The sequence below is a fragment of the Salmo trutta genome, chromosome 1 (genome assembly GCF_901001165.1).
Source record: "Salmo trutta chromosome 1, fSalTru1.1, whole genome shotgun sequence".
Lineage (NCBI taxonomy): Eukaryota > Metazoa > Chordata > Actinopteri > Salmoniformes > Salmonidae > Salmo > Salmo trutta.
The window spans coordinates 68,161,374-68,189,338 of NC_042957.1; the positions used below are offsets into that span (position 1 = coordinate 68,161,374).

The window sequence follows — 27,965 nt, forward strand, 5'->3', positions numbered from 1 at the left end:
AGGAAAAACTCCTGTCCCTAACCATAATGGACAGAGTCACACTGTTCCTCCTTCAGTTTGAGTGAGAGATCAGCAGCTGTCAGCTGTACTGTAAAGCCTGGGATTGGATCAAACCTATTATTTTCACACTGCAGCCACCTTCACATATAATTCATCTGTATTGTGTTTCTGTGTGTGTCCTTGTGAGGCTGTGTGTGTGTGTGTGTGTGTGTGTGTGTGTGTGTGTGTGTGTGCGTATGTATCTGTGTGTATCTGTCTGAAGCTCCTCACACAGTGTGTTTTATTGTGACGTGTTCAGCAGTGTGCTTTCTTTGGAACCAGCATCTGTAGTACTCTGTTCTCTGATGTATTCTGTCGTACTCTGTTCTCTGATGTATTCTGTCGTACTCTGTTCTCTGATGTATTCTGTAGTACTCTGTTCTCTGACGTATTCTGTAGTACTCTGTTCTCTGACGTATTCTGTATGGAGCACTGGCCTTGGATGAACCTCATTCTGAACTCTGACTTAGAAACAAGTGCGCACGCAGACACACACTTATGTGTGTACACACTTACATTTAAAAGCACGCAAAAGCATGTACATTCACACACACACACACACACACACACACACACACACACCTTTTAATCACCTGTAGCCCCAGCACTCAGGGATGGGTTGGGGTCAGTACCATTTCAATCCAGCCAATTCATAAGGAGAAGAATTTAAATTCCAAGTGCCATTTTTTTTGATGAGGATGTTTCCATTCTTGGACTAGAATTTCAATGTATTTCCTGAATCACATGAATTCAGTTGACCCCAAGCGTGATTGATTGAGGGTGAAAGGGGGGGTGAAAAGACTACAGTTGGAACTCTTTGGAACCCAAGCTGACATTCTGAAATGAGAATCAATGATATCCACATAGGCTACAGCAGAATAAACATGCAGCAATAGTACAGTAATAGAACATGTAGCAATATAACATGTAGCAATATAACATGTAGCAATATAACATGTAGCAATATAACATGTAGCAATATAACATGTAGCAATAGAACATGGAATGATTTAAATGAGACTAATACAACTGATCTGGCATTGCCCACTATCACCACACACACACACACACACACACACACGGCTCTGGTTCCAAGTACACTGTATCTTATTTTTGTGCAAAACAATCACGTTCACAAAAACAAGACAGGGTCAGATAGGCCAAGCGGCGACCGCCAGACAATATTGTGTTGGCAGCACATCTTATTCTTGTCAAAGCATGTCACCTGTTCAGCTTTGAAAGGCTCCAATCCCCAGTGATCTGGGAGACAGGGCTGCTGAAGCACAGCAGAACACACGACTATAGAAACCCAGCCCAGCATCACACGCTAGCTAATTAACATGTTCTTTCTAGCTTGGTGGCTTTCTAGGACAGCAGGGCAGGGAGTCAGGGACACCCCTGTATGGTTGGATGAACTGGGAGCAACTAGGTTCAGGGTAGGAGTCACATTCAACTCCATTAGGACATGTTCATTTAAATATCTCAATGAGAGAGAGAGAGATCCTCTGTTAGTCATGCAGATATGATCCACCTCACTGAAATACTGGACCATGTTGCTGCATTCTCTCTCTCCCTCATTCCCTCTCTCTCCTCAGTTATCTTTCCCTGTTATTCTCCCTCTTCTTCATTTTCTCTCTTCACCACCACTCCACTCCCTCTCTCTTCCATTCACTCTTTCCTCCACACTCCCTCACTCCCCAGTTCCCTCTCTCTCTCCTCAGGTGCAAGTGCAGCTCATCTGGTGTGAGTTATCCTAGCATCTCTAATCCATGCTGATCACAGCCCTCTAAAACCCCTCTGAGACAGACGGACAGACAGACACGAAGTCTGCACCGTGACCAATCACAACCAGGAGGATCCACGAGTCCCACAGTGCATCAGTCCATCAAAAGTTGTTTATACAGTGCTTCTTTACAACACAGAACTAAAGGATAATGAACAGCAGCCTGAGGAAAGGAGCAGAAAGCAGCCGTTGTGGCCCAGCTAGGAGATATCTCCCTGGTGTTATCTCCCTGGTGTTATCTCCTTGGTGTTATCTCCCTGGTGTTAACACCAGGGTTGCCTTCATAAGGACCAGCAACTGAAAATGTTTAAAAACTTTTTGCGACAGAAAATAAACATTAGTGTTTCTCATTGGACAAAGTACATGTAGTTCATCACCGTTTCATTCTGTTTTCTTCCATTTGGTTAATAATGACCCTGTGCCCCGCATTTGTTTCCTCAATGTCTCTTAAAGCCAATTGGAGGACAGCTAGGGCTTGATTCAATCCATAGCGCAGAACATCTGCATTGTAGCACAGTTGAATTTTAAAGGTCATTTCCGATCGAGCCGACCTGTCCAGCATTTTACCTCGAATGCAATCTCCGCTAACGCAGAAACATTGCTTTTCAATATGAATCGCGCTATAATGCTGATCTTCTGCGCTACATATTGAATCGAGCTCCTAGTAACCTTTCAGACACAGCCGTAGATTTAGCATTGAATAGATTTGACCATTTAAAACAAAGCTAAGTAGCTAATCTTGGCATGCTGGGATGGAATATTCCATTGCTAACCATAATGGTGGGTTCATTCAGTTTCCTGTGGAATAACAATGTCAGAGCTTGTATTCAAAAAGTGTCTCAGGAGTGATGATCTAGGATCAGGTCCCCCCTGTTCCTATAATCTTATTCATTATAATCAAAAAGGCAAAACTGATCCAGACGGTTTCTGAAAATCGGTCAATTTCTGTGCATTCTATGCACAGTGTTACCATAGATATCTGAGACACAGCGGCCATCTTGAATACAAGAGGTTTGTTTGGAGGTCCTTATTTCCAAGAAATCCAAAGGCAGTAACTGACAAACTGACAAAACAACCACCTATGGACAGAGAGACAAGGTGTTGTCTCACTACGTAATCAGTGACTTACACATTGTCATCTTCCTGTCATTCGACAGACAGACAGACAGACAGACAGACAGACAGACAGACAGACAGACAGACAGACAGACAGACAGACAGACAGACAGACAGACAGACAGACAGACAGAGACAGACATGGGAGTGTGTGAGGCTGAACACATGCTGAACACACACCTTTTCTAAGAGAAGCATGCTGGCTGGGTTTTCAAGTTCATTGTGGATTACAGTTGGGGGCTAAAAGACTGCATGCATTTCTGTTCGTAAATCAAGCTAAACCATTGCCAGACGTGTAAACTATCATATTGCCCTCAGCATCAGACTGCATGGAGATGACCTTGATATGAATATCATGTAACTGAAAACAGCCATATTGGGTTGACTCATTTTCTGTTTTTGCTTTTCTGTCAGTTTTCCAACAGAGTGAGGAATCCAAACAGCTGGTTAAGACCTTATTTCTTTCCACCCATTTGTCTTTCTGTCTGTTTCTCTCTCTCTCTCTTTCTCTCAGTCTCAATATCTCTCTTTCCATCTGTTTCTCTGTCTCAATATCTCTCTTTCCATCTGTTTCTCTCTGTCTCAATATCTCTCTCTTTCCATCTGTTTCTCTCAGTCTCGGTATCTCTCTCTTTCTGTCTGTTTCTCTCTGTCTCTGTATCTCTCTCTTTCTGTCTGTTTCTTTCAGTCTCAACAACTCAAATTTTCTGTATTTTTGTCTCGGTCTGAATAGCTCTCTCTCATTTTCCATCTATTTCCCTCTGTCTCAATATCTCTAATTTTCCATATTTTTCTCTTGGCGTCAATATCTCACTCTTTCGCTTTATCTCTCATTCATTTTCAATGTCTCTCCATTTGAAATCCTCTCTCTCAACTACCTACTTTCTCTCCCCTGCCTCTTTCGTTCCCTCTACTCTCTCTCTCTCTCTCTCTCTGTTCTAGTGTTATGATGTGTGTCACACAGGCAGCTCCACACCCATGTTATCAGTTTGGAGCAGCCACCCCTCTGCTGGCTCAGGGGTGCATGTGTGTGTTAGAGTGGGTGGGGGGCAGACTGGGCCCTCTGAGGGGTGTTGGGTGACGGGGGGGTGACACATGACCTCGAAGAGACACAAGCACACCCCGGGAGGCCCCCAGATGACAACATCGGTCCTATGACTGTTGGGGACAGAAACCCTGGTTTGTGTGTGTGTGTAAGAGGCGAGAGCACCAACACCGCCTGCCAAGAAACATGAGGCCCAACAGCATGTACACTGATGGTAACTGAGAGGGAGAGATTGTGTGTGTGTGTGTGTGTGAAAGAGACAGCAAGAGAAAGATAGAGTGGGAGAAAAAAGAAAGCGTGGGTGAAAGAGAGAGAAAGTATATAGAGAGGTAGAGATAGCGAGGAGGATAGATACCATCTACACCACTAATGTGTTAATCCAAATCACAATTTACCTTTTCAATTAAAATCCGACAATCCAACCAGCATGGTTCAATTTTAATCAAAGCATTCTTTCTTTCACAATAATATGACACTATGAATTTCAGGCAGTGCTTCCCAAAAATATGTCTCAAAAAGCATGTTGAATCAATTAGGTTGAATTCCTCTCTGTGTCCACAATGTCCTCCCATCCACATTGCATTGGGGCCCATGTAATTCATGCTTGTCACCTGAACGCCTCACAAACCCATGAGTTAATCCATGAGTTTGGAAAGCAGCTGAGTGTCTGTAGCATTCCAAAGCATTCCCACTCATCCATAGGGATACAGAGCATTATTCCCATCCCATTTATCACAGTCCATGTACAAAACATCATTCCAATTTATCCCAGTCCAGTCCACACCCCGACACAGGAATTCAAAGCCTGATTCCAGTCTGATCCAGCCCACTCCACATTCCCTGGAACCCACAGAGGGATGGCTGGATCCATATCATTTTCACTCATCCATAGGGATACAAAGCATTACTTCCATCTATCCCAGTCCATACCTAAAGCGTAATTCCTGTCTGATCTCCACTCCACATTCCCGTAGCACTTTCCTGCAGTCAAATTACGAAATCGCCCTCTAGTGGCCCCATGGGTGGAATGTTATTAATATTTTTCATAACTTCATAATAAATACACTTTTTTTTACAGCTGAAAATCCGGTGTTAATGTTTAACGGTTTAATTATGTCAGTCCTCGGTGACGTATATAAAGTGTAATATTGGGATGCAAACTATATGACAGGTACAGGTGTCTTCTTTCCTTAAGCCCATAACCATGGTGTATACTTTGGTTTCAAAGTAGATTTGTTTAAGACTACCAAGAAACACTCTGTGTGACTTTGATGTAGCCCACTGCAGTAAAAGGTTAACCTCTCTAGGAAATGTGGGACGCTAGCGTCCCACCCCACCAACAGCCAGTGAAATAGCAGAGTGCCAAATTCAAAACAACAAAAATCTCATGATTCAAATTTCTCACCCTTTCATTTGATACGCCATTTAAAAAAAATCTTCTCGTTAATCCAACCACAGTGTTTGATTTCATAAAGGCTTTACGGCAAAAGCATAGCATTAGATTATGTTTGGACAGCACCTAGACAACAAAAACCACACAGCCATTTTCCAAGCAAGGAGAGGCGTCACAAAAAACAGAAATACAGCTAAAATGAATCACTAACCTTTGATGATCTTCATCAGATGGCACTCATAGGACTTCATGTTACACAATACATTTATGTTTTGCTCAATAAAGTTCATATTTATATCCCCAAAAAAACATTTTACATTGGTGTGTAATGTTCAGAAATGTTTTGCCACCAAAACTTCCAGTGAATGAGCACATCAATTTACAGAAATACTCATCATAAACTCTGATAAAAGATACAAGTGTTATGCACAGAATTATAGATAAACTTCTCCTTAATGCAACCGCTGTGTCAGATTTCAAAAAAGCTTTACGGCGAAAGCAAACTTTGCAATAAGCTGAGTACAGTGCTCAGACATCAAAACAAGCCATACAGATACCCGCCATTTTGGAGTCAACAGAAGTCAGAAATAACATTATAAATATTCACTTACCTTTGATGAGCTTCATCGAAATGCACTCCCAGGGATCCCAGTTCCACAATAAATGTTTGTTTTGTTTGATAAAGTTCATCTTTATGTCCAAATACCTCCATTTTGTTTGCGCATGAGTTTAGTCCAGACGAAAAGTCAAAATAGTTCCATTACAGTTCGTAGAAACATGTCAAACGATGTATAGAATCAATCTTTAGGATGTTTTTATCATAAATACTCTAATATTCCAACCGGACAATTCCTTCGTCTTTAGAATTGAAAGGAAAGGCAGCTCGCTCTCACGGCCGTGCGCATGTTTGAGCTCATGCCAATTTTCCAATACAGATGACTGAATCAGCTCTTATTCTCTTCCCATTCACAGTAGAAGCCTGAAACAAGGTTCTAAAGACTGTTGACATCTAGTGGAAGCCTTAGAAAGTGCAATATGACCCCACAGACACTGTATACTGGATAGGCAATCACTTGAAAAACTACAAACCTCAGATTTCCCACTTCCTGGTTGGATTTTTTGTCAGGTTTTTGCCTGCCATATGAGTTCTGTTATACTCATAGACATCATTCAAACAGTTTTAGAAACTTCAGAGAGTTTTCCATCCAAATCTACTAATTATATGCATATTCTAGCTTTTGAGCCTGAGTAGCAGGCATTTTACTTTGGGAATGTTTTTCATCCAAGCTACTCAATACTGCCCCCCTTTCCTAGAGATTAAGAGGTTGAAAGTGTGGAAAAGAGTGTGTGTGGTGGATGTTTGTATTTAACCCTTATTTTAGTTCTATTAAGAAACATTATCAGGTAAGTTGACTGGGAAATTATTCTCATTTACAGCAATGACCTGGGCAATAGTTACAGGGGAGAGGAGGAGGGATTAATGAGTCAATTGGAAGCTGGGGATGATTAGGTGTCCATGACGGTATGAGGACCAGACAGGACATTTAGCCAGGACACTGGGGTTACTGTATGTTGGAGGGCATGCTTGTAGGGTTTAAGAGGAGAGGTGCTTGATGGAGCAAGTAGTACAGCTGTATGGATCGCATTACAAAGACCTGTCAACTACAGCTGAACAATAGATTCTCTCCCCCTCTCTCTCTCCCCCTCTCTCCCCCTCTCTAATAATAACAATAATAGCACAATCTATTTTAAGTGCCTTTCACGACACCTAAGAAACATCAGAAACAGTCAAATACAACAATTCTCATCTCTCTCTCTCTCTCTGACTCGCTCTCTCATTTCCTCTATCCTTCCATCCATCTCTCTCTCTGCGGTTCCCACAGTTAGGTAATGATGAGTGAGTGGGCAGCAGTGTATCGATCCTTTCCTGGTTAGAAGAACCTACGCAGTATTCTGGAGCTTTATTGTTACATCACTATTGTGTGCGTGTGTGTGTGTGTGTGTGTGTGTGTGTGAGAGAGAGAGAGCCTGTGTGTGGTTAGCAAACAGACCTCTAAACCACATAGCTGTGTGTGTCTGTGCTGTGGAATCCATTCCTGATTCACCAGGGCAGCCCAGAGCATAGAGCGGTAGGGGGTATTGAGCAACCATCTCCCCTGATGTGTGCCAAAGGCCACACAAAACCTAAACATTCAACATTTCAACACAGTGTATGTTTGTGTGTGTGTCTGTTGGGTTAACAGGGGGAATGACCCCGGTGCCGGACATGCAGTCATGCCTGGAGAGATAACAGAGGGATGACACGTCTGTATTCACACACACACACACACACACACACACTCCCCCTAAACCCCTCCCCCCCAACCAGACTCCCCATACCCCACATGCCAGCTCCAACTCCAGGCATTCCTCAGCCCTAGCCCCAGGCCCGCCTTCCCCCCTTGGCCCCTCCACACGCCCACATCTGGACATAACACAGCTGGCTTTCAGCAGGGACTGGGGAAGAGGGGGATGGAGGGGAGACTGGAGTGGAGATGGAGGAAGGGAAGAACAGAAGAGATGGGAGAGAAGGTATATAGCACTGGGACTGATAAACACTGGGTTACTGGGGTTCATGTTTCAGAAAAAATAGGACACATTGCTTTTCCATGACTCACCATTACCACAGTACAGATGAGGAAACACTACAATATTGCATATGGGACATGACTATATATCTGTAGCCTTCTTTTGGGTGGAAGAGAGTCACTGAGCGATTAGGTAAAGGTGAGACATGAGATCAGTCTCAGTGGATCAGTGACAGCCTACAGACCATGGCCTGTATTCACAAAGAGTCTCAGAGTGCTGATCTAGGATCAGGTCCCATCTCTCCATATATATACATATATTAGGATCTAAAAGCAAAAAAAAACTGATTTCAGATCAGCACTCATACTCTGAGACACTTAGTGAATATGGTCCCAGGAGAGTGTTTTAACCCAGCTGCTTTGTGCTTTCAGCTCTCTTCTCAGCTGAGTGGCTCCAGACTCCAGAAGACTCCTGTACTGTGTCCCTCTCGAGTGGAGCCGACCCCAGTCATCTTTATCCCATTACTGAGAACTGATGTGAGACAGACTGAGACACAATGTGAGACAGCAAAGAGCCAGATGATACTTTTCACAAGTTCTCACACAGAGAAAAACTGGCAGAAAACTACCCACAGAATTACATCAAAACAATGAGGCAAGACAAAAACAACATTTACAAAATCCCTTTGCAGATGGAGAGATGAGAAATGTGGGAATAGGAGAAAATAAAGAGAAGAGGTGAAAGAAGGGATTTATGAAGTTCATATGATCCAGAACAACGTGTTGAGCTTCAACAGATAAAAGACAGAAGTGTGTGTGTCATCATTGTACTCTACAACTGTATTTACAAAGCAGTTGTCCATTAGTCATGGATACTCTATCTGCTTAAAGGCTAGCACCCAAGAACACATCCTCGAACACACAACTCTCTCTCTTATCTCTTCCCTCTCTCACAGCCTCTCTTTCTCTCTCGTTCTCCCTCTTTCTCTCACCTCCTTCCTCTTACTGCTTCAGTCTTTTTCTCTCTCCTTCAACACAACACTCTTTTACTCTACTCCAGCTCTCTATCATTACTCCCTCCCTCCCTCCCTCCCTGCCTTGTATCTGTGTTTATTCAATCCTAACCTCTGACCTTGACCCTAACCCCACACCATGTTCTCTACATCCATTTATTCCCACACAGATTCTCTTCCACTGCTGCACCAGCAGCCCTGCAGAGGAGGACACATGAATATGGATCAGATTCCCATCTTTAGCTCCATCATTTCCTACTGAGGTACCATGCAGTGACATGGTATCATGCAGTGATATGGTATCATGCAGTGTGATATGGTATCATGTAGTGAAATGGTATCATGTGTACTGATATCATATCATCTGCACTGTGGTAATGATATGGTATCATGCAGTGAGAACTAGGGATGGGACTTGGAAAGGATTTCACTATTCTTATAATATCCAGATTGTTTTCCCTTCGTAAATCTGAATAGTTGAAATACATGAGTGGGGCTTGCTTGCGCGACTCAGGAGAGGCAGTCCACTGTGCTTGTTGTTTCAGCAGACAGATGGGAGTGGGGTGCTAGAGGAGCAGGGGCTGGTGTGTCTGACATAAAGAGAGAGATTGTGTGTTTCTTGACTGCATGAAATCAATATAAAGAAACTAGCTAAGTACACAAGCCAGTTAGCTAGCTAGCAAGGCTAATTGATGTTTTCTGCTGCTCTCCCCGCGTCCTTGTCTACAACAACCCCATTCATATTATTCAGCTTACCTGTTGGTTGATCATTGTAGCCTACTACATCTCATTTAGCCAACTTCATTCTGTAATTGTAATTCCATTTAGCGTTATTAGAAATCTCCCACTTCACTTGGAGCCTCACTGTGGTGCTGCTTTGATTGACGACAATAGCAAGCTACATTTTATTAAAATGTCTGTCCTTGTATGTAGCAATGTCACAGATAATTGAATTACATTTTAGACACTGATCTGAATCTAAACACTAACATTAAAATAGGCCTATCTTTTTAATATATTTTTTATACTCTCCCAGGTAATTGAATACTGAAGTCCGTTCGGATATTGGAATAACCGTGCCCATCCCTAGTAAGGACTGACAGCTAGCTGCAGTTTGTAGCTAGTAGTTGTTCATTCTCTGTGGTGTTTAGGCTCTCTGTTAGTGTTTAGATTCAGATCAGTGTCTGTTTGACCTCACCATCACCTGATACACACACACACACTAGGACACACACACACATTAGGACCACCCCCCCGGGTTGTTTATATATACAGATGTGAGAGGTAGAGAAGAGCAGATGTTTCCAGTTAGGCCTTCCTTCATAAAGCTTCAACATGATGTTGTAATGCAGGAGGAGGGTTGTGTGTGTGTGTGTGTCTGGGTCTCTACGCTGCAAGAAGAACCTCCAAGCTTATGAGGGAGTAGGTCAATCACTAGTCTAACCCTGGCCTGGTCCAGACACGCTTCAGACTGGAGAGTGTGTTAGTGTGTTCTGACACAGTGGATGGCGACACCTGGAGAGATACTAGCACCTATTCAACCTATTACATATGAATGTACCAGTATACAACTCACACAGGGCACGAGTACAGCACACTAACACACACAGGTGGTTGCACTAAGCTAATGTTACTTTACAGACACTGGGAAAATGGAAGTAGGAGATATATGGTAACTGTCCACTTGGCAAAGACTGCTTGAATCACATAATTTCAACAACAAAAAATTCTCAATGTGATGAAGTTGAATCAACTGATTGGATTTGCAAAAAGTCATCAACATAAGGGAATGTTGTATTTTCTTCACCCAACTTTTAACCTAAATCCAATGACATGGTGAAATTTTTGTTGCTTTCACGTTGAATTCACGTCAGTTGACTACTCAACCAAATTGAAGTAAAAACTAGACGTTGGAACTGACGTCTGTGCCCAGTGGGGGAATGAAATCACTGGAGACATAAGCAACGACCTCAATCCCACAGAAACAAGTGGATTTACCAAAAGCTCAGAGGATTTGACAGTAAACAACTTACTCTGTTCTGTCAACTACATCAAGACTTAGACACCAGTACAGAGTCTGACAGGGGAGAGAGGAGGGGGAACAGAGAGGGAGGGAGAGTCTCCAAAAGGCATTAGGGGTTGCACAAAAAGATGCCCAATTTTCACAACAACCCACAGTTCAGAGAGAAAATCACCATTACATAGTCTGACAGAACAAGAACAAATCCCTCACAGTGTGTGTTCTGACAGAGAACGCTATGCCCAGCTGTGGCTAGGGGTTTCTGGGTCATTAGGCATCAAAACCAGCAGAAGGAGAAATATAAACTCAACTCACAGTTCAGACAAAATCCCTGGCCTCAACCACTGTGGGAAGAATAGCCACATCAACAGCAACATGTCCCTGGCTGGCCTCATAATCATCACTGGACTAAGAGCAGCAGACGTAAGGACTTTGAAGTCTTCCTCACCAGTTTCCACCATGTCTTCCTCACCAGGTTCCACCATGGGTTCAGTATATATATATATATATATATATATATATATATATATATATATATATATATATATATATATATATATATATATATATATAGTCTTAGTATTAAGGAACGGGCAAGAAAGCAAAAGGAGCCCGAGAGGCAGCGGCAAATATTTTTTTGGGGGGGCACACGGGTAGATTGGCTAAGGTGGGTTTAAGACCTGAGCCAACTCCCCGTGCTTACCGTTGGGGAGCGAGTGACTGAACAAGCACCGTGCTATGCGGTGATGCGCACTGTGTCGCCTATTCGCACTCACAGCCCGGTGCGCTCGGTGCAAGCTCCTCACCGTTGTCGTGCTAAGGTTGGCACTCAGCCAGCAAGGAGTATGCCTGCTCAGCATTCCTGCCCTCCAGTGCGCCTCCATAGCCCAGAGCGTCCTGTGCCTGCTCCTCGCACTCTCCCTCCAGTGCGCCTCCATAGCCCAGAGCGTCCTGTGCCTGCTCCTCGCACTCTCCCTCCAGTGCGCCTCCATAGCCCAGAGCGTCCTGTGCCTGCTCCTCGCACTCTCCCTCCAGTGCGCCTCCATAGCCCAGTACGTCCGGTGCCTGCTCTGAGCACCCGGTCCTCAGTGCGTCTCTCCAGTCTAGTGAGACCTGTTCCAGCTCCACGAGTAAAGCCTCCAGTGATAATCTATGGTCTGAAGCCTGTAGAGATGATCCATGGCACGAAGCCTCTAGTGATAATCCATGGCCCGGAGCCTGTAGGGATGTTCCATGACACGAAGCCTCCAGAGGTAATCCATGGCCCGTAGCCTGTAGGGATAATCCATGGCAAGAAGCCTGTAGGGATAATCCATGGCACGGAACCTGTATTGATGATCCATGGCATGGAGCCTGCAGCAACGGTCCCTAGTCCGGAACCTGGGCTGCGGACCGCCGCCGGAGACTCTGGGCTGCGGACCGCCGCCGGAGACTCTGGGCTGCGGACCGCCGCCGGAGACTCTGGGCTGCGGACCGCCGTCGGAGACTCTGGGCTGCGGACCGCCGCCGGAGACTCCGGCCCGCAGCCCAGAGTCTTCAGTGGCGGTTGGCATCCCAAAGCCTCCGGCGATGATCCACAGTCTGGTTCCTCCGGACACACAGAAGCAGGGGGATCAGCGGGCGGTGGGGGTGCTACGCCCTGAACCAGAGCCGCCGCCAATTATAGATGCCCACCCGGCCCCTCCCCTATAGGTTCAGGGTACTGTCACGCTCTGACCTAGGAGAGCTGTGTTCTCTGTTTAGTTAGGTCAGGGTGTGATAGGTGGGTGGGCATTCTATGTTTTGTTTTTCTATGTTTTGGCCGGGTATGGTTTCCAATCAGAGGCAGCTGTCTATCGTTGTCTCTGATTGGAAGCCATACTTAGGCAGCCTGTTTTTCCCTTTGTTTTCATGGGTAGTTGTTTTCTGTTTTGTTAGATTAACCTGACAGAACTGTCGGCTGTCATTTTTGTTTATTTGTACTCAGTGTTCAATTTTCATTAAAATTAACGATGAGCACTCAACACGCTGCGCCTTGGTCCCCTTCATATGACGGCCATTACAGAAACATACTACACACACGCACACACACACACATATTGACACCACACACACATACATTCACATTCCTCACATACACTGCTGCTACTCTCTGTTTATTATCTATGCATAGTCACTTTACCCCACCTACATATTACCTCAATTACCTGGACTAACCTGTACCCCTGCTCATTGACTCAATACCGATACCCCCTGTAAATAGCCTCGTTATTGTTATTTCATCGTGCTACTATTTACCTTTAGTTTATTTAGCAAATTGTTTTTCTTTTACTCTGCGTTGTTGGTTAAGGGCTCGTAAGTAAGCATTTCACGGTAAGGTGTATTCAGCACAAGTGACAAATAAAATTGCATTTGCTTTGAAGATGTTAATTAAGAGCTGCTTGTGAACATTACTGTGTGTGTTTGTTAGCGGTGTGCTGGTCAGCTGTTTGTTCACCCGCACCCGCCTGCAATTGCTAATAAAACATCCTCAACCGGCCAACAATATGTGACCCCAAACATAGAACATGTGGCTACAGTCCACCCCAAACATAGAACACCCGACCCCAAACATAGAACATGTGGCTACAGTCCACCCCAAACATAGAACACCCGACCCCAAACATAGAACATATGGCTACAGTCCACCCCAAACATAGAACATGTGGCTACAGGCCAATACTTTTTGATAGGGGGGACAGGACTGTTTTTAATTTGCATAATTTAGATATTATGTTTCTGCTTATAATTTTCTTCATTTTGTCTATAATTAGATACACGTAGCTTCTCTCATGTCATTATATGTTTCCCCAGAAGACTAAATAAACACTTGCTCAACAGAATAATGTAATAGATCGATAGAATGAATGCTTCAATCTAGTTGACGTCGGTAAAGTTCTCTCTGTCATCTTCATTCGCGGAGCAAAGACATTTAGTGACTGGAGAGAAAATGCAATAACACAACAACAAAAAACGGGAAAGATTTTCTGTGAAAAGATGTCCAGATGACATCAGTCTGACCGGTTGTCAGGAAATAGAAAGCTGTGAAAACGAACCAATGAGTTTCTGATCAGATTTCAGTTTCCAGTTAACCCATCTATACAGTAGGCTACAGTTCTCTTGACATGCCACAGGCCTATTTGAAGTCTGTCTTGTGACTATCGAATTTGTATAGTGTCTCAGAATCATCACACATAACAACAATATTTAATGACCCGAAACCCGTCCGCCCCGTGGATATAACATCGGGGCCATCAGGTTATGAGTCAACCCACATATCACTAGTGTGTGTGTGTGTGTGTGTGTGTGTCTGTGTGTGCGTGCCTGCTACACAGATATGGAGGTCAACAAGGTGTTTTTTACCCGTTTCCCCCCCAACACCTACACACTCTACTGACGTCATAATGAGTGGTGCCAAACCCCACACAACCAAGTGACATAATAGTTTTACTTGATGCCAACACAGTAAGCTGATATAACTGTGAATGAGCATGCACACAAACACAGTCCTAATGATGTCACTCACCTGTTCTCAACCCCCGGCACCACAGACGCATGAGAAGAGTAGTCTCTGTAGTGGTTTGGCTGTGTGTGTGTGTGTGTGTGTGTGTGTGGCTGAGGTTGCTCTGTGTGATGCTGTGAGAAAGTGACACCTGACCCTTTATCACGGGTGCTGGTGACAATACAAGACTAAGCCCCGCCTCTTCTGGAGAAGGTGAGAGAGGGGGGTGTGTTTGTGTGACTGAGTAAGTGTTAAGGTGATAGCTGCTGACTAAGCTGTGTGGAGAGGTAAGGGATACATCCTCATGACCACATGGTTCCGTTTTCATTTCCTTCCCCATTTCACTGGCAAGTTAAAACCCACTCATTCATCCAATGGTAAGGTCTGATTGGCAAGTGTGTGAATAGATTTATTTACTGTTTATTTCACTTTTGTTTATTATCTATTCCACTTGCTTTAAAAAAAAGTACGTTAAGAACAAATTTTCCGCCCTATGGGATTCCCAATTACAGCTGGATGTGATACAGCCTGGAATCGAACCAGGGACTGTAGTGACACCTCTTGCACTGAGATACAGTGCCTTAGACCATTGTGCCACTCAGGAGCCCCCATTTGCTTTGGCAAATCTAAACATATGATTCCCATGCCAATAAAGCCCTTATTGTAAAGCCCTGGCCATAGAGAGGGGTTTTTTGTTCTTTATTTTGGTTTGGCCAGGGTGTTACATTGGGTGGGCGTTCTATGTTCCTTTTCTATGTTTTTGTATTTCTTTGTTTTGGGCCGAGTAGGGTTCCTAATCAGAGGCAGCTGTCTATCGTTGTCTCTGATTAGGAATCATACTTAGGCAGCCTGTTTTCCTTTGGGGTTTTGTGGGTAGTTGTTTCTGTTTAGTGTCTTGCGCCTGACAGTACTGTTTGGCTGTCGGTTTTATTGTATAGTGTTCTTACGTTTATTAAAACTCAAGATGAACACTAACTCAGCTGCTCCTTGGTCTACTCTTTCCACAGACAGCCACTTAGACAGACACTTATATTGAAATTGAATTGAAATTGGGAGAGAGAGAGGCAAACAAAAGACGAAAGCTGTTAGCCGCTGTTAGCCGCTGTTAGGCCTTAGAGTGAGTCTCTTTACATCAGTCTCTATATATACATACACCCGGAGAAAATAGTCTTGGCTGGGCTAGACACAGCATCCTACTGTAATATCTAGACCCCTGTCAGTGTGTGCGTGCGTACGTGTGTGTCTCTCTTTCTCTCTCTTTGTGTGCATGTGTGAGTGTGTGTGTTTGTGTGGAGAACAGCCTTCAGATATACCCACGCCCCTGTTAATTAAGCAATAAGGCCAGAGGAGGTGTGATATATGGCCAATATACCACGGCTAAGGGATGTTCTTACGCACAACACAATCCGGAGTGCCTGGATACAGACCTTAGACATGGTATAATGGTCCTAATATACCACAAACCCCCGAGGTGCCTTATTGCTATTATAAACTGGTTACCAACGTAATTTGAGTACCGTAATTCCCGGACTATTGAGCGCACCTGAATATAAGCCGCACCCACTGAATTTAAAAATATATATTATTTTGAACATAAATAAGCCGCAGGTGCCTACCGGTACATTGAAACAAATGAACTTTACACAGGCTTTAACGAAACACGGCTTGTAACAAAAATAAAAAATTAGCAGTAAGCTTTAGTTGTCTTTTTGCACTGAGTCAATTCCTCACGTTTCCAACGTCTTATCATCGACTCATTAAGACCAAGCTCCCGTGCAGCAGCTCTATTTCCTTTTCCAACAACCAGATCAATCGCCTTCAACTTGAAAGCTGCATCATATGCATTTCTCCGTGTCTTTGCCATGATGAGGGTGACAAAATGACTACCGTAATCAGAATGATGGGAAGTTTGAGAGCGCTCGATTTAATCTAAACAGTAAACAAAAAAGTTGTTTGACCGTAACCCGTTCGGCAATTTCATTGGTCTAATGAAAGCTTCATGCCGCCAAAAAACTGAGCACGTCACAGAATGTGTTTTTAAAAAAAACAAACATTTGAAAGCAGGAAAAATCCATATATTAGGCACGTCATTGTTTAAGCCGCGAGATTCAAAGCGTGGGAAAAAAATTGCGGCTTATAGTCCGGAAATTACGGTAGTAAAAACCAATGTTTTGTCATACCCGTGGTACACGGTCTGATGTACCACGGCTGTCAGCCAATCAGCATTCAGGGCTCGAACCTCCCAGTTTATAATATGTGTTATATAACTGTCACACTCCCTCTGCAGCTCCAGTCATTGTCCTCAGTAGGATTCTATTAGGATTCTATTAGAGTCGTTAAATAAGACTTTTTAGAAAGCTGGACATGACTCACATTACTGTATAGGTAATGCTGTGCTTATGGATGAAAATGAGAAAACATCCTCCTTCCTGTTTTGAGTTTTAAATCCACCACTATTAACATATGTACATAACATTACAACCATATGTCTGTCTCTCACTTCTCTCTCTCTATCGCGCTCCTCTCAAGCTCTCTCTTTCTATCTCTCTCTTTCTCACCACTCTCTCTCTGTCTCTCTCTGTCTCTCTCAATCTCTCTCCTCTCTAGCTCTCTCTTTCTCACCACTCTCTGTCTCTCTCAATCTCTCTCCTATCTAGCGCTCTCTTTCTCACCACTCTCTCTCTGTCTCTCTCAAGCTCTCTCTTTCTCACCACTCTCTCTCTGTCTCTCTCTGTCTCTCTCAATCTCTCTCCTATCTAGCTCTCTCTTTCTCACCACTCTCTCTCTGTCTCTCTCAATCTCTCTCCCACCACTCTCTGTCTCTCTCAATCTCTCTCCTCTCTAGCTCTCTCTTTCTCACCACTCTCTGTCTCTCTCAATCTCTCTCCTATCTAGCGCTCTCTTTCTCACCACTCTCTCTCTGTCTCTCTCAAGCTCTCTCTTTCTCACCACTCTCTCTCTGTCTCTCTCTGTCTCTCTCAATCTCTCTCCTATCTAGCTCTCTCTTTCTCACCTCTCTCTCTGTCTCTCTCAATCTCTCTCCTCTCTAGCTCTCTCTTTCTCACCACTCTCTCTCTGTCTCTCTCAATCTCTCTCCTCTCTAGCGCTCTCTTTCTCACCACTCTCTCTCTGTCTCTCTCAATCTCTCTCCTCTCTAGCTCTCTCTTTCTCACCACTCTCTGTCTCTCTCAATCTCTCTCCTCTCTAGCGCTCTCTTTCTCACCACTCTCTCTCTGTCTCTCTCAATCTCTCTCCTCTCTAGCTCTCTCTTTCTCACCACTCTCTGTCTCTCTCAATCTCTCTCCTATCTAGCGCTCTCTTTCTCACCAGTTTCGCCTTCTCTTCATACAATATCAAGTCAAACATACACTGTACAGGGTAAATCATTTTTTAAATTAATGTGTGTACATTGTGCATAAGGGGGTTGCATTCCTGGTGCTACAGTCAGTACAGCGATAGTCACACAGTCAGTACAGCGATAGTCACACAGTCAGTACAGCGATAGTCACACAGTCAGTACAGCTATAGTCACACAGTCAGTACAGCTACAGTCACACAGTCAGTACAGCGATAGTCACACAGTCAGTACAGCTATAGTCACACAGCCAATGCAGCTACAGTCATACAGCCAGTACAGCTATAGTCACACAGTCAGTACAGCGATAGTCACACAGTCAGTACAGCGATAGTCACACAGTCAGTACAGCTATAGTCACACAGTCAGTACAGCTATAGTCACACAGTCAATGCAGCTACAGTCATACAGCCAGTACAGCTACAGTCACACAGTCAGTACAGCTACAGTCACACAGTCAGTACAGCTACAGTCACACAGTCAGTGCAGCTACAGTCACACAGTCAGTGCAGCTACAGTCACTCAGTCAGTACAGCTACAGTCACACAGTCAGTACAGCTACAGACACAGTCAGTACAGCTACAGTCACACAGTCAGTACAGCTACAGTCAGTACAGCTACAGTCACACAGGCAGTACAGCTACAGTCACACAGGCAGTACAGCTACAGTCACACAGGCAGTACAGCTACAGTCACACAGTCGGTACAGCTATAGTCACACAGTCAGTACAGCGATAGTCACACAGTCAGTACAGCGATAGTCACACAGTCAGTACAGCTATAGTCACACAGTCAGTACAGCTACAGTCACACAGTCAGTACAGCTACAGTCACACAGTCAGTACAGCTATAGTCACACAGTCAATGCAGCTACAGTCATACAGCCAGTACAGCTATAGTCACACAGTCAGTACAGCGATAGTCACACAGTCAGTACAGCAATAGTCACACAGTCAGTACAGCAATAGTCACACAGTCAATGCAGCTACAGTCATACAGCCAGTACAGCTACAGTCACACTGTCAGTACAGCTATAGTCACACAGTCAATGCAGCTACAGTCATACAGCCAGTACAGCTATAGTCACACAGTCAGTACAGCGATAGTCACACAGTCAGTACAGCGATAGTCACACAGTCAGTACAGCGATAGTCACACAGTCAGTACAGCAATAGTCACACAGTCAGTACAGCAATAGTCACACAGTCAGTACAGCAATAGTCACACAGTCAGTACAGCTATAGTCACACAGTCAATGCAGCTACAGTCATACAGCCAGTACAGCTACAGTCACACAGTCAGTACAGCTACAGTCACACAGTCAGTACAGCTACAGTCACACAGTCAGTGCAGCTACAGTCACACAGTCAGTGCAGCTACAGTCACACAGTCAGTGCAGCTACAGTCACTCAGTCAGTACAGCTACAGTCACACAGTCAGTACAGCTACAGTCACACAGTCAGTACAGCTACAGTCACACAGTCAGTACAGCTACAGTCACACAGTCAGTACAGCTACAGTCAGTACAGCTACAGTCACACAGGCAGTACAGCTACAGTCACACAGGCAGTACAGCTACAGTCACACAGTCGGTACAGCTATAGTCACACAGTCAGTACAGCTATAGTCACACAGTCAGTACAGCGATAGTCACACAGTCAGTACAGCGATAGTCACACAGTCAGTACAGCTATAGTCACACAGTCAGTACAGCTACAGTCACACAGTCAGTACAGCTACAGTCACACAGTCAGTACAGCTACAGTCACACAGTCAGTACAGCTACAGTCACACAGTCAGTACAGCTACAGTCAGTACAGCTACAATCACACAGGCAGTACAGCTACAGTCACACAGGCAGTACAGCTACAGTCACACAGTCGGTACAGCTATAGTCACACAGTCAGTACAGCGATAGTCACACAGTCAGTACAGCGATAGTCACACAGTCAGTACAGCGATAGTCACACAGTCAGTACAGCTATAGTCACACAGTCAGTACAGCTACAGTCACACAGTCAGTACAGCTACAGTCACACAGTCAGTACAGCTATAGTCACACAGTCAATGCAGCTACAGTCATACAGCCAGTACAGCTATAGTCACACAGTCAGTACAGCGATAGTCACACAGTCAGTACAGCAATAGTCACACAGTCAGTACAGCAATAGTCACACAGTCAATGCAGCTACAGTCATACAGCCAGTACAGCTACAGTCACACTGTCAGTACAGCTACAGTCACACAGTCAGTGCAGCTACAGTCACACAGTCAGTGCAGCTACAGTCACTCAGTCAGTACAGCTACAGTCACACAGTCAGTACAGCTACAGTCACACAGTCAGTACAGCTACAGTCACACAGTCAGTACAGCTACAGTCACACAGTCACACAGTCAATACAGTCACACAGTCACACAGGCAGTACAGCTACAGTCACACAGGCAGTACAGCTACAGTCACACAGTCAGTACAGCTACAGTCACACAGTCAGTACAGCTACAGTCACACAGTCAGTACAGCTACAGTCACTCAGTCAGTACAGCTACAGTCACTCAGTCAGTACAGCTACAGTCACTCAGTCAGTACAGCTACAGTCACTCAGTCAGTACAGCTACAGTCACTCAGTCAGTACAGCTACAGTCACTCAGTCAGTACAGCTACAGTCACACAGTCAGTACAGCTATAGTCACTCAGTCAGTACAGCTACAGTCACTCAGTCAGTACAGCTATAGTCACTCAGTCAGTACAGCTACAGTCACACAGTCAGTGCAGCTACAGTCACACAGTCAGTAGAGCTACAGTCACTCAGTCAGTACAGCTACAGTCACACAGTCAGTACAGCTACAGTCACACAGTCAGTACAGCTACAGTACAGTCACACAGTCAGTACAGCTACAGTACAGTCACACAGTCAGTACAGCCTGAAATCAGTTGGTTTTGAGTCAATCTCTTCTTCTGGACTCTTAGCTGTCTCTCAAATCTACAGGAGTGTAAACAGTAGAGGAATGCAGGGAAAAGGAAACCAGAAGATGAAGGAAGATAAAACCCAGAAAACCCCAGTAAGAATCATATAACTTCTACACACACAGATGCACCGATGCAAAAGGTGGCACGTGGACATACAGACAAGCATGCATACACCCACTTACGCAGGCAGTAATGCACACATGCACATATGCAGACACACACACGTGTGCACACATGAACATACACACACACACATTAGGTGAATGTGTTAGTGATTATGGTTGGTGACAGGGGGTCTGTGGAGCTCTGTAGAGGCGCTGCCTGCACTACTTCCCAGCCCCAGAACAGACTGGGCTGCAGACTGGAGCCTAATCCCTCAGCTCCTCCCTCGACTCCTCCCCCCAGGAAGTCCTGGAATTCAAGGTAACCCTAGGAGTCTGGCTGCCCTGACAACACTTCCTGTAGCAAACTGGGCTCACTGCATACGCAGTAAAGAGGAGAGGAAAAGAGAGGTTCGTTAGTGTTCTAGATAACTGAGTAGACTAAACAGTCACATCTAAAACTGATCACAACTGCTTTGTGGTTAAGTAGCCATCCTGTGAAAGACTGAGCAGCTGCCCTGCTACAGAGCCCCTCCCTCCCTGTTCCCCATCCATCCAGCTGGTCAGACGTTTCTACGTCTGTTTTATGGACCACAGCGGAGGCCAAGGCGGGAAAACAGACGTGTGTGGGAGACAGGGTGTGAGACAGACGGCTGGTACTGACAGCTAGGATGGACGTTCCAGTCGTATCCCCCCCACACTCTCTACGTCAGCCTCTGGAGTCTGCAATGGAAGTTACAGATGTATGGTCCATGTTTTATATTGCATATCTAGACTGAAAAACATCTCTTCTAAAACATGGCCTCTCAGTTGGGACACTGACAGAGTAAAGGCATTGGGGTCAGCTAAAGACTGCAGACCGGATACTGTCCCCTTATTATTTAGAATGAGTCCTGGCCACCAGCTATACTATATCAACAAATATATATATTCTTTTAGCTCTGTGGATTAGAGTGGACACACACGCATGCACACATCACACACAAACACACTTTGATCCTTTTGTGATGAAACAGGAAATATCCCCTCCTCGTCCACCCACAGCTTGTTACACATTACCATAGGCATGTCCAGCTGCTGGACCCTAGTCCTACGTGAGAGTGTGTGTGCCGTGCATACATGAGTGTGTGTGTGTGTGTGCGTGCCGTGCATACATGAGTGTGTGTGTGCGTGCCGTGCATACATGAGAGTGTGTGTGTGCGTGCCGTGTGCGCGCTGTGGATACATGAGTGTGTGTGTGCGTGCCATGCATACATGAGTGTGTGTGTGTGTGCGTGCCGTGCATACATGAGTGTGTGTGTGCGTGCCGTGCATACATGAGAGTGTGTGTGTGCGTGCCGTGTGCGCGCTGTGGATACATGAGTGTGTGTGTGCGTGCCATGCATACATGAGAGTATGTGTGTGTGTGTCCTCCAGACATCCACACTACCCTACACTGGCCCACTGACTGGCTGTTGTGCAGGGTTTCCCAAACTCAGTCCTTTCCTCTCCTTTCCTCTCCTCTCCGTTCCTTCTCTCCACTTGGAAAGGACTTGTTTCTGGCGTCTCTGTGTATTTTATGTTCACTTCAGCCAAGCTTGGTCAGAGAGAGATTGAGAGAGCGAGGGAAGGGTGTGGGGGGGGGAGAAAGAGAGATACATTTCCTGAGCTTAGTTAGGCCTTCTGGCCCCTCAGGCTGCTGGGATTTCTCTCCACGGCTCACAAAGCGATCGCAGCTGAGCAAAGGCTAAACACACACACACACATACACACTGCACGCACGCATGCACACATACACCACACGCACACACACCACAGCACACGCACGCGCACACACACACCCCCACACACACACTGATTGGCCTTGTCAGTGCTTATGTAGAAATAAGAGTTCTGCATCGTGCACCAATTGGCAAGACGAGCGTAAGTGAAAACACATGTTCTGTTGAATGCATGAAACAGAAGCAGAGAAGCCTCAACTTGCAGATGAAAACAAAAGCAGAGTAGATTGTCAGGAAGACAGGGACCCAACGGAAATGTTTTCCAAATCAACATGCAATACTTCAACTAGATTTGAGAAAACAAACTGTTTGCAGCCCAGGGCTATAAGCCAGGGCTATCATATTTCAGACATCTGCACATACAACCACTCACCAGAACATGTTCACCCAAGGGTCCCTATTCATAAAGCCTTACAGAGTAGGAGTGCTGATCTAGGATCAGGTCCCCCTGTCCATCCATCTTATTTATTATTATTCATTTATTATGATCTAAAACGCTAAACTGACCCTAGCTCAGCACTTTACTCTGACGTCTACTGTAATACTGCGGGGATAGTAGTTTCTACAGCCACAGGATGTCACTTAGGTACTTGGCAAGCACAGGGAGAATTGCTGCATTGGCCATTAGGTCAGAATCCTAACCACTGTGATGTAATGACCCTTGACCTTTGAGTGCCTTTCTGACCACTACAAGAAGTCTGGAACCAATCCTGCCATCTGACACACACACACACGCACACGCACACACACACACACACACACACTTACTACTGTGTGTTGACAGGGCTTGGACAGGGCTCCCCTCAAATAGAGGACAGGTCTAATCTAATCTAGGCCATCAGATCAGGTTGGAGCTCAGTCAGCCAGCTCGAAAAACAAGACCCAGGTAATCAGATCTCAGCGGGCATAGGATGGAGTCACCCTTAGACACAGATCTAAGGTCAATTTGTATGTCTCCCCCCGATAGCGGAGGTTATGATTTGGGGAAGATAAACTGACCCTAGATCTGTGACTAAAGGCAATCAGATGTTATACATCGGCTTCTCTGGCTGCTACAGCGAGAGAATGCTGACCCACATTCAAATACCAGCACACTGTGACAGCATGGTACTGTGTAGATAGCAGACAGCAGTTTGGGTTTAGCTACCCTTGAGCTAACGTTGAACTCGATCTTACCTGGAAACCACAGGGTGAAAGCAAGAGAGGAAGACCCAAGAACACCTGGAGGGGTGACACAGAACAAGACATGAAGAAAGTGGGGTTGACGTAGCAACACCTTGAAGGAATGGTGCAGGACAGAAGAGTTTGGAAGAGATTGGAAGCGAGTAATTCCATAAGGAATTCAAAGGTCTAAGTAAGTACTGTATGTTCTCTCGAACATCCCCTAACTTTAGCCATAATCCCCGAAATACCATCCCCTGATCCAGGAGCCTTCAGTCCATATCTGATGTGCAGATATGAGTGCAGGATTTTGTTCCAGCCTGCACTAAGTCAAGAACACAGCCCTACTCCAGTGTAAAAAGCACTTATCTATGTCAGCTGGTGGTCTCTGGTGTGTGTTTGTGCATGTGGAAGCTTTCGTTCCAGCCCAGCACTAACCCACCACCACAACACCCCTACAGAGTAAACATCCATTGAGTCTCAACCCGAGGGGGTACACACCTTCTTGGCAGCCCGCGACGGAGACCTTCGTGTGGGCTTGGGTACCTCTCTGGTCAGGGTGGCGGGCAGCTTGGACACGGAGCCGTTCTCTCTCTTGGCCGCCGGCGAGGAGGCCGGGGGCGAGGAGCGGGGCGGTGAGGCTGGGGGTGAGGCGGGGGACACAGAGGTGAGTCCCCCCAGACGGACAGCCATCTCCTCGGTGCAGACGAGGCGCAGGCTGCGGAGGTACTCGTCCGTCTCCCGGTCTACCACCAGCAGCCTGGTCTCCTGCTCCACCGCCTTGATCCTCTGCACCACCTGTGGGGAGAGGGAGATCATTATAACACTGTACATAGCCATAATATGACATTTGAAATGTGTATATTCCTTTGAAACTTGTGAGTGTTACTGTTCATTTTTTGATTGAATATATTACTCTGTTGTTTATTATCTAGTTCACTAGACGTCTGTCTCCGCCAGTGATGACTTACTGCTGAGTGGCATGGGGTGAGGGACTAGGGAGGAAGGGTTTGGGATGTAAACACAACGAGGACGTCTGGAACTCTGGTGATTTATAGAACAGTTGGTTATGAGGTCCAGATTGAGTGCATACCCATGTGAGTACACGTGACTAACCGGGTTTTGATCCCAGGTCTCCTGCATGGGCGCCACAAGACTGTGTTAGCCCACTGAGCTAAAGTCTATAAGTATTAGGTCTTATAAAGGTCTCAGACAAGGTCTCAGGCTAGGTTCCTCATCATGCGAGTGTGGCTCACCGGACCAACGTGTTACACATTTACAGAGCAGGGCTTACTATATGTCTCATCCTGGGTCACAATGTCAGAGGTGACACACGCTGACATGAAACTAACATGATGACAGCCATTTCAGACATCCTACCTCACTGGAATAGATTGGCTCCACTTCAATCTCATGCACGCTATGTCTGCTTGAGGTGTGCTTGTCTCATCTTCAGGCTGCCATTGCCCATCGGAGATACAACACAGCCATTCACTAAAAACTCAGATCACTATCAACACAGCAGTGTGAGTGTGTGTGAGAGTGGGTGTGTGACCAGGCAGTCTCAGCAGCTGATGATAGGGAGATGTGTGATGTCTTCCAGCAACTTCTGAAAGGCTGTCTAGACTGTCTGCTTATTCTCACAGACCCTATAACATTCTAGACTAAACAACTTGGTTACGAGTGCCATGTAACCATGCACTGTGTCTTACAATGCCTAGTCGTAAAGTGGATATTTTAACCTGGAAAAGTTGTTAGAGGTTTTGGTATGATTTATATTATGCCACTCCATGGGGTAATGCTGAGTGTTTTAGGGGAGATAAAGTAATGGTGTATTTTGATATTGTCCATTGTTGTATACTATGATTATTTTATACAGGTATAATAAGCTTATAAAACCATATTAAGTGTGCAGGGAATAAATACAAGTATCAAATCAAATGTCAAGTGCTCCTTCAACGTTTTGAACGCCAATGGATGATACAGTGGCTGACCCCTCCGTGTCCTCCTCTGTCTGTCTGTCACTACCATGACAATATCATTACTGAAACACTAGGCTCATAACATACTTATTTACCCCTTATTTTACCAGGTAAGTTGACCGAGAACATATTCTCATTTACAGCAACGACCTGGGGAATAGTTACAGGGCAGAGGAGGGGGGGATGAATGAGCCAATTGTAAGCTGGGGATGATTAGGTGGCCGTGATGGTATGAGGACTAGATTGGGAATTTAGCCAGGACACCAGGGTTAACACCCCTACTCTTACAATAAGTGTCATGGGATCTTTAGTGACCACAGAGAGTCAGGACACCTGTTTAACGTCCCATCCGAAAGACAGCACCCTACACAGGGCAATGTCCCCAATGACTGCCCTGGGGCATTTTTTTTATACCAGAGGAAAGGGTGCCTCCTACTGACCCTCCAACACCACTTCCAGCAGCATCTGGTCTCCCATCCAGGGACTGACCAGGACCAACAGTGCTTGGCTTCAGAAGCAAGCCAGCAGTGGTATGCTGCTGGCGCATATTAAACATGTTGATGTAGTCCACTGACAGAAAAAATCGGATGGAGTTGGACAGTTCGTGATGTGCTATACTCACTTGATGGTGCGTATCTTTCTCCACATTTCCCCCGTTCACCTCAATGACACGGTCCCCCGGGCGCAGCCCCGAAGCTTCTGCTGACGACGCGGGCTCAACTTTGCGAATGTACTGGCCGTTCTTCCCCTTCTCACCGTGCAAGTGAAACCCATACCCGTTCTCACTCTTTGTCATGATACAAAGCCGTGGTTTCAGTTCGCTGGCCATTTCTCCTGCAGTCCAGGACTTTAAACCTGTTTTGTTCTTGAATATAGTTAGCAAAACAGAAAAAAATACAAAAATGTAATACAATAATGACCCAACAGAGCGCAGAGCGAAACTTTCACTCTACATGTAAAACACCATCCTCTTCGTATGCGTAATTTGTTCCAAAAGTTGCTCTGCAGGTTCTTCACACACAAAAACTCTCCAAACACAAGAAAACACTCCGTATTAAAAATTACATTCCAGCATTGAACTTCACATGTAATAAAGGCAAACTCCTAAAAATAGCCTAAATTATCGACCCAGGCGAAAGTATTGCCAAGATATCTGCTAGTCGTATCGTCTCTCCAAAAACGAGTGAATTATTCTTGTTGGCGGCGCAGCGTCCTCAATCCCTCCAAATGCCCATCCTGAGGACTGATAAAGCGAGAGACCCCCCGTGCAACATGCTGCACCAGGAAAGAGCAACAGGCACTAACTAACCCCTCTCTCGACCTCCATCCATAACAACCGGTTGGGAAATAAGGATTCAATTACAACACATGCCGGGTTTCCAGATAATTGGATAGGGCACTCGTTTGGTGCGTAATAGCACCTCCCTCGCTAGAAATCAACGAGTTTTGCCTGGGTCAGTCATTACCAGAGCGCAGCTCTTGAAGACTGGTCTAAGAAGGGGTCCTTTCTCACTGAGTAGCCTAATCAAGCGCATGCTGTGGAAATGCTGCCGTTTAGCACGGGATGGGGATCCAGGTACGAGGACTCCGCATGTAATCGACCAATCAGTGTGCTCGCTGGGTGTCTCAAGTGCCCAAAATGGCGACCTCACCAAAAATAGTTGGGAGGTTGTTTTGTTGTGTCGGAAAGGACTCGGTTGTATCATGTTGACAACACAATGATTTATTGTCATTAAATTCAGGTAAATAACGATTTATTTGTAACATGACCCCTCTAGCACCATTACGCATGGCATACAATTACGCATACCGTTCATGTTACAAGGGTGCCCCTCAGTGGTCAAATTACGAAATGCATGTATAAAGGGTATGAAAAGTGATAGTAGTATCATTTTTTGTGAGGGGGATTTATGGGAACTAGTGAACAAGTGTACACTTCAGGAGAAGGGAGATGTTATTGGAACAAGCTGAACTGCAACAGAAGGGGAGCCCGTCTGGCCTGCATGGTCACAGTCAAACTAGTGAGAGGAGCACTAATACATGAAGACAGAGGGTGGCAGCAGAGGAGTGTCTACAGCTCTGGGGTGAAGTTTCCCCTAGACACTGATCTTGGGTCAGTTTGGCATTTTCCCCACTATGGTT

At 45.3% G+C, this 27,965-nt stretch overlaps 1 protein-coding gene across 2 annotated transcripts in view; it reads right to left on the reverse strand.

The window, feature by feature from the left end:
- LOC115206168 (Na(+)/H(+) exchange regulatory cofactor NHE-RF2) overlaps window positions 1-27,425 on the reverse strand; it is a 62,291-nt gene extending 34,866 nt beyond the window's left edge. The window contains exons 1-3 of one of the 2 annotated variants that reach the window (XM_029772829.1): window positions 26,446-27,425; window positions 24,343-24,639; window positions 23,857-23,901 (exon numbers count right to left, since the gene is read on the reverse strand). In XM_029772829.1, the coding sequence (XP_029628689.1) occupies window positions 23,857-23,901; window positions 24,343-24,639; window positions 26,446-26,652 (549 nt within the window). In that variant the 5' untranslated portion in view covers window positions 26,653-27,425. The remainder of the gene's footprint in view (window positions 1-23,856; window positions 23,902-24,342; window positions 24,640-26,445) is intronic. The other variant, XM_029772840.1, reaches the window with a different exon arrangement.
- Between the last annotated feature and the right edge of the window lie 540 nt (window positions 27,426-27,965).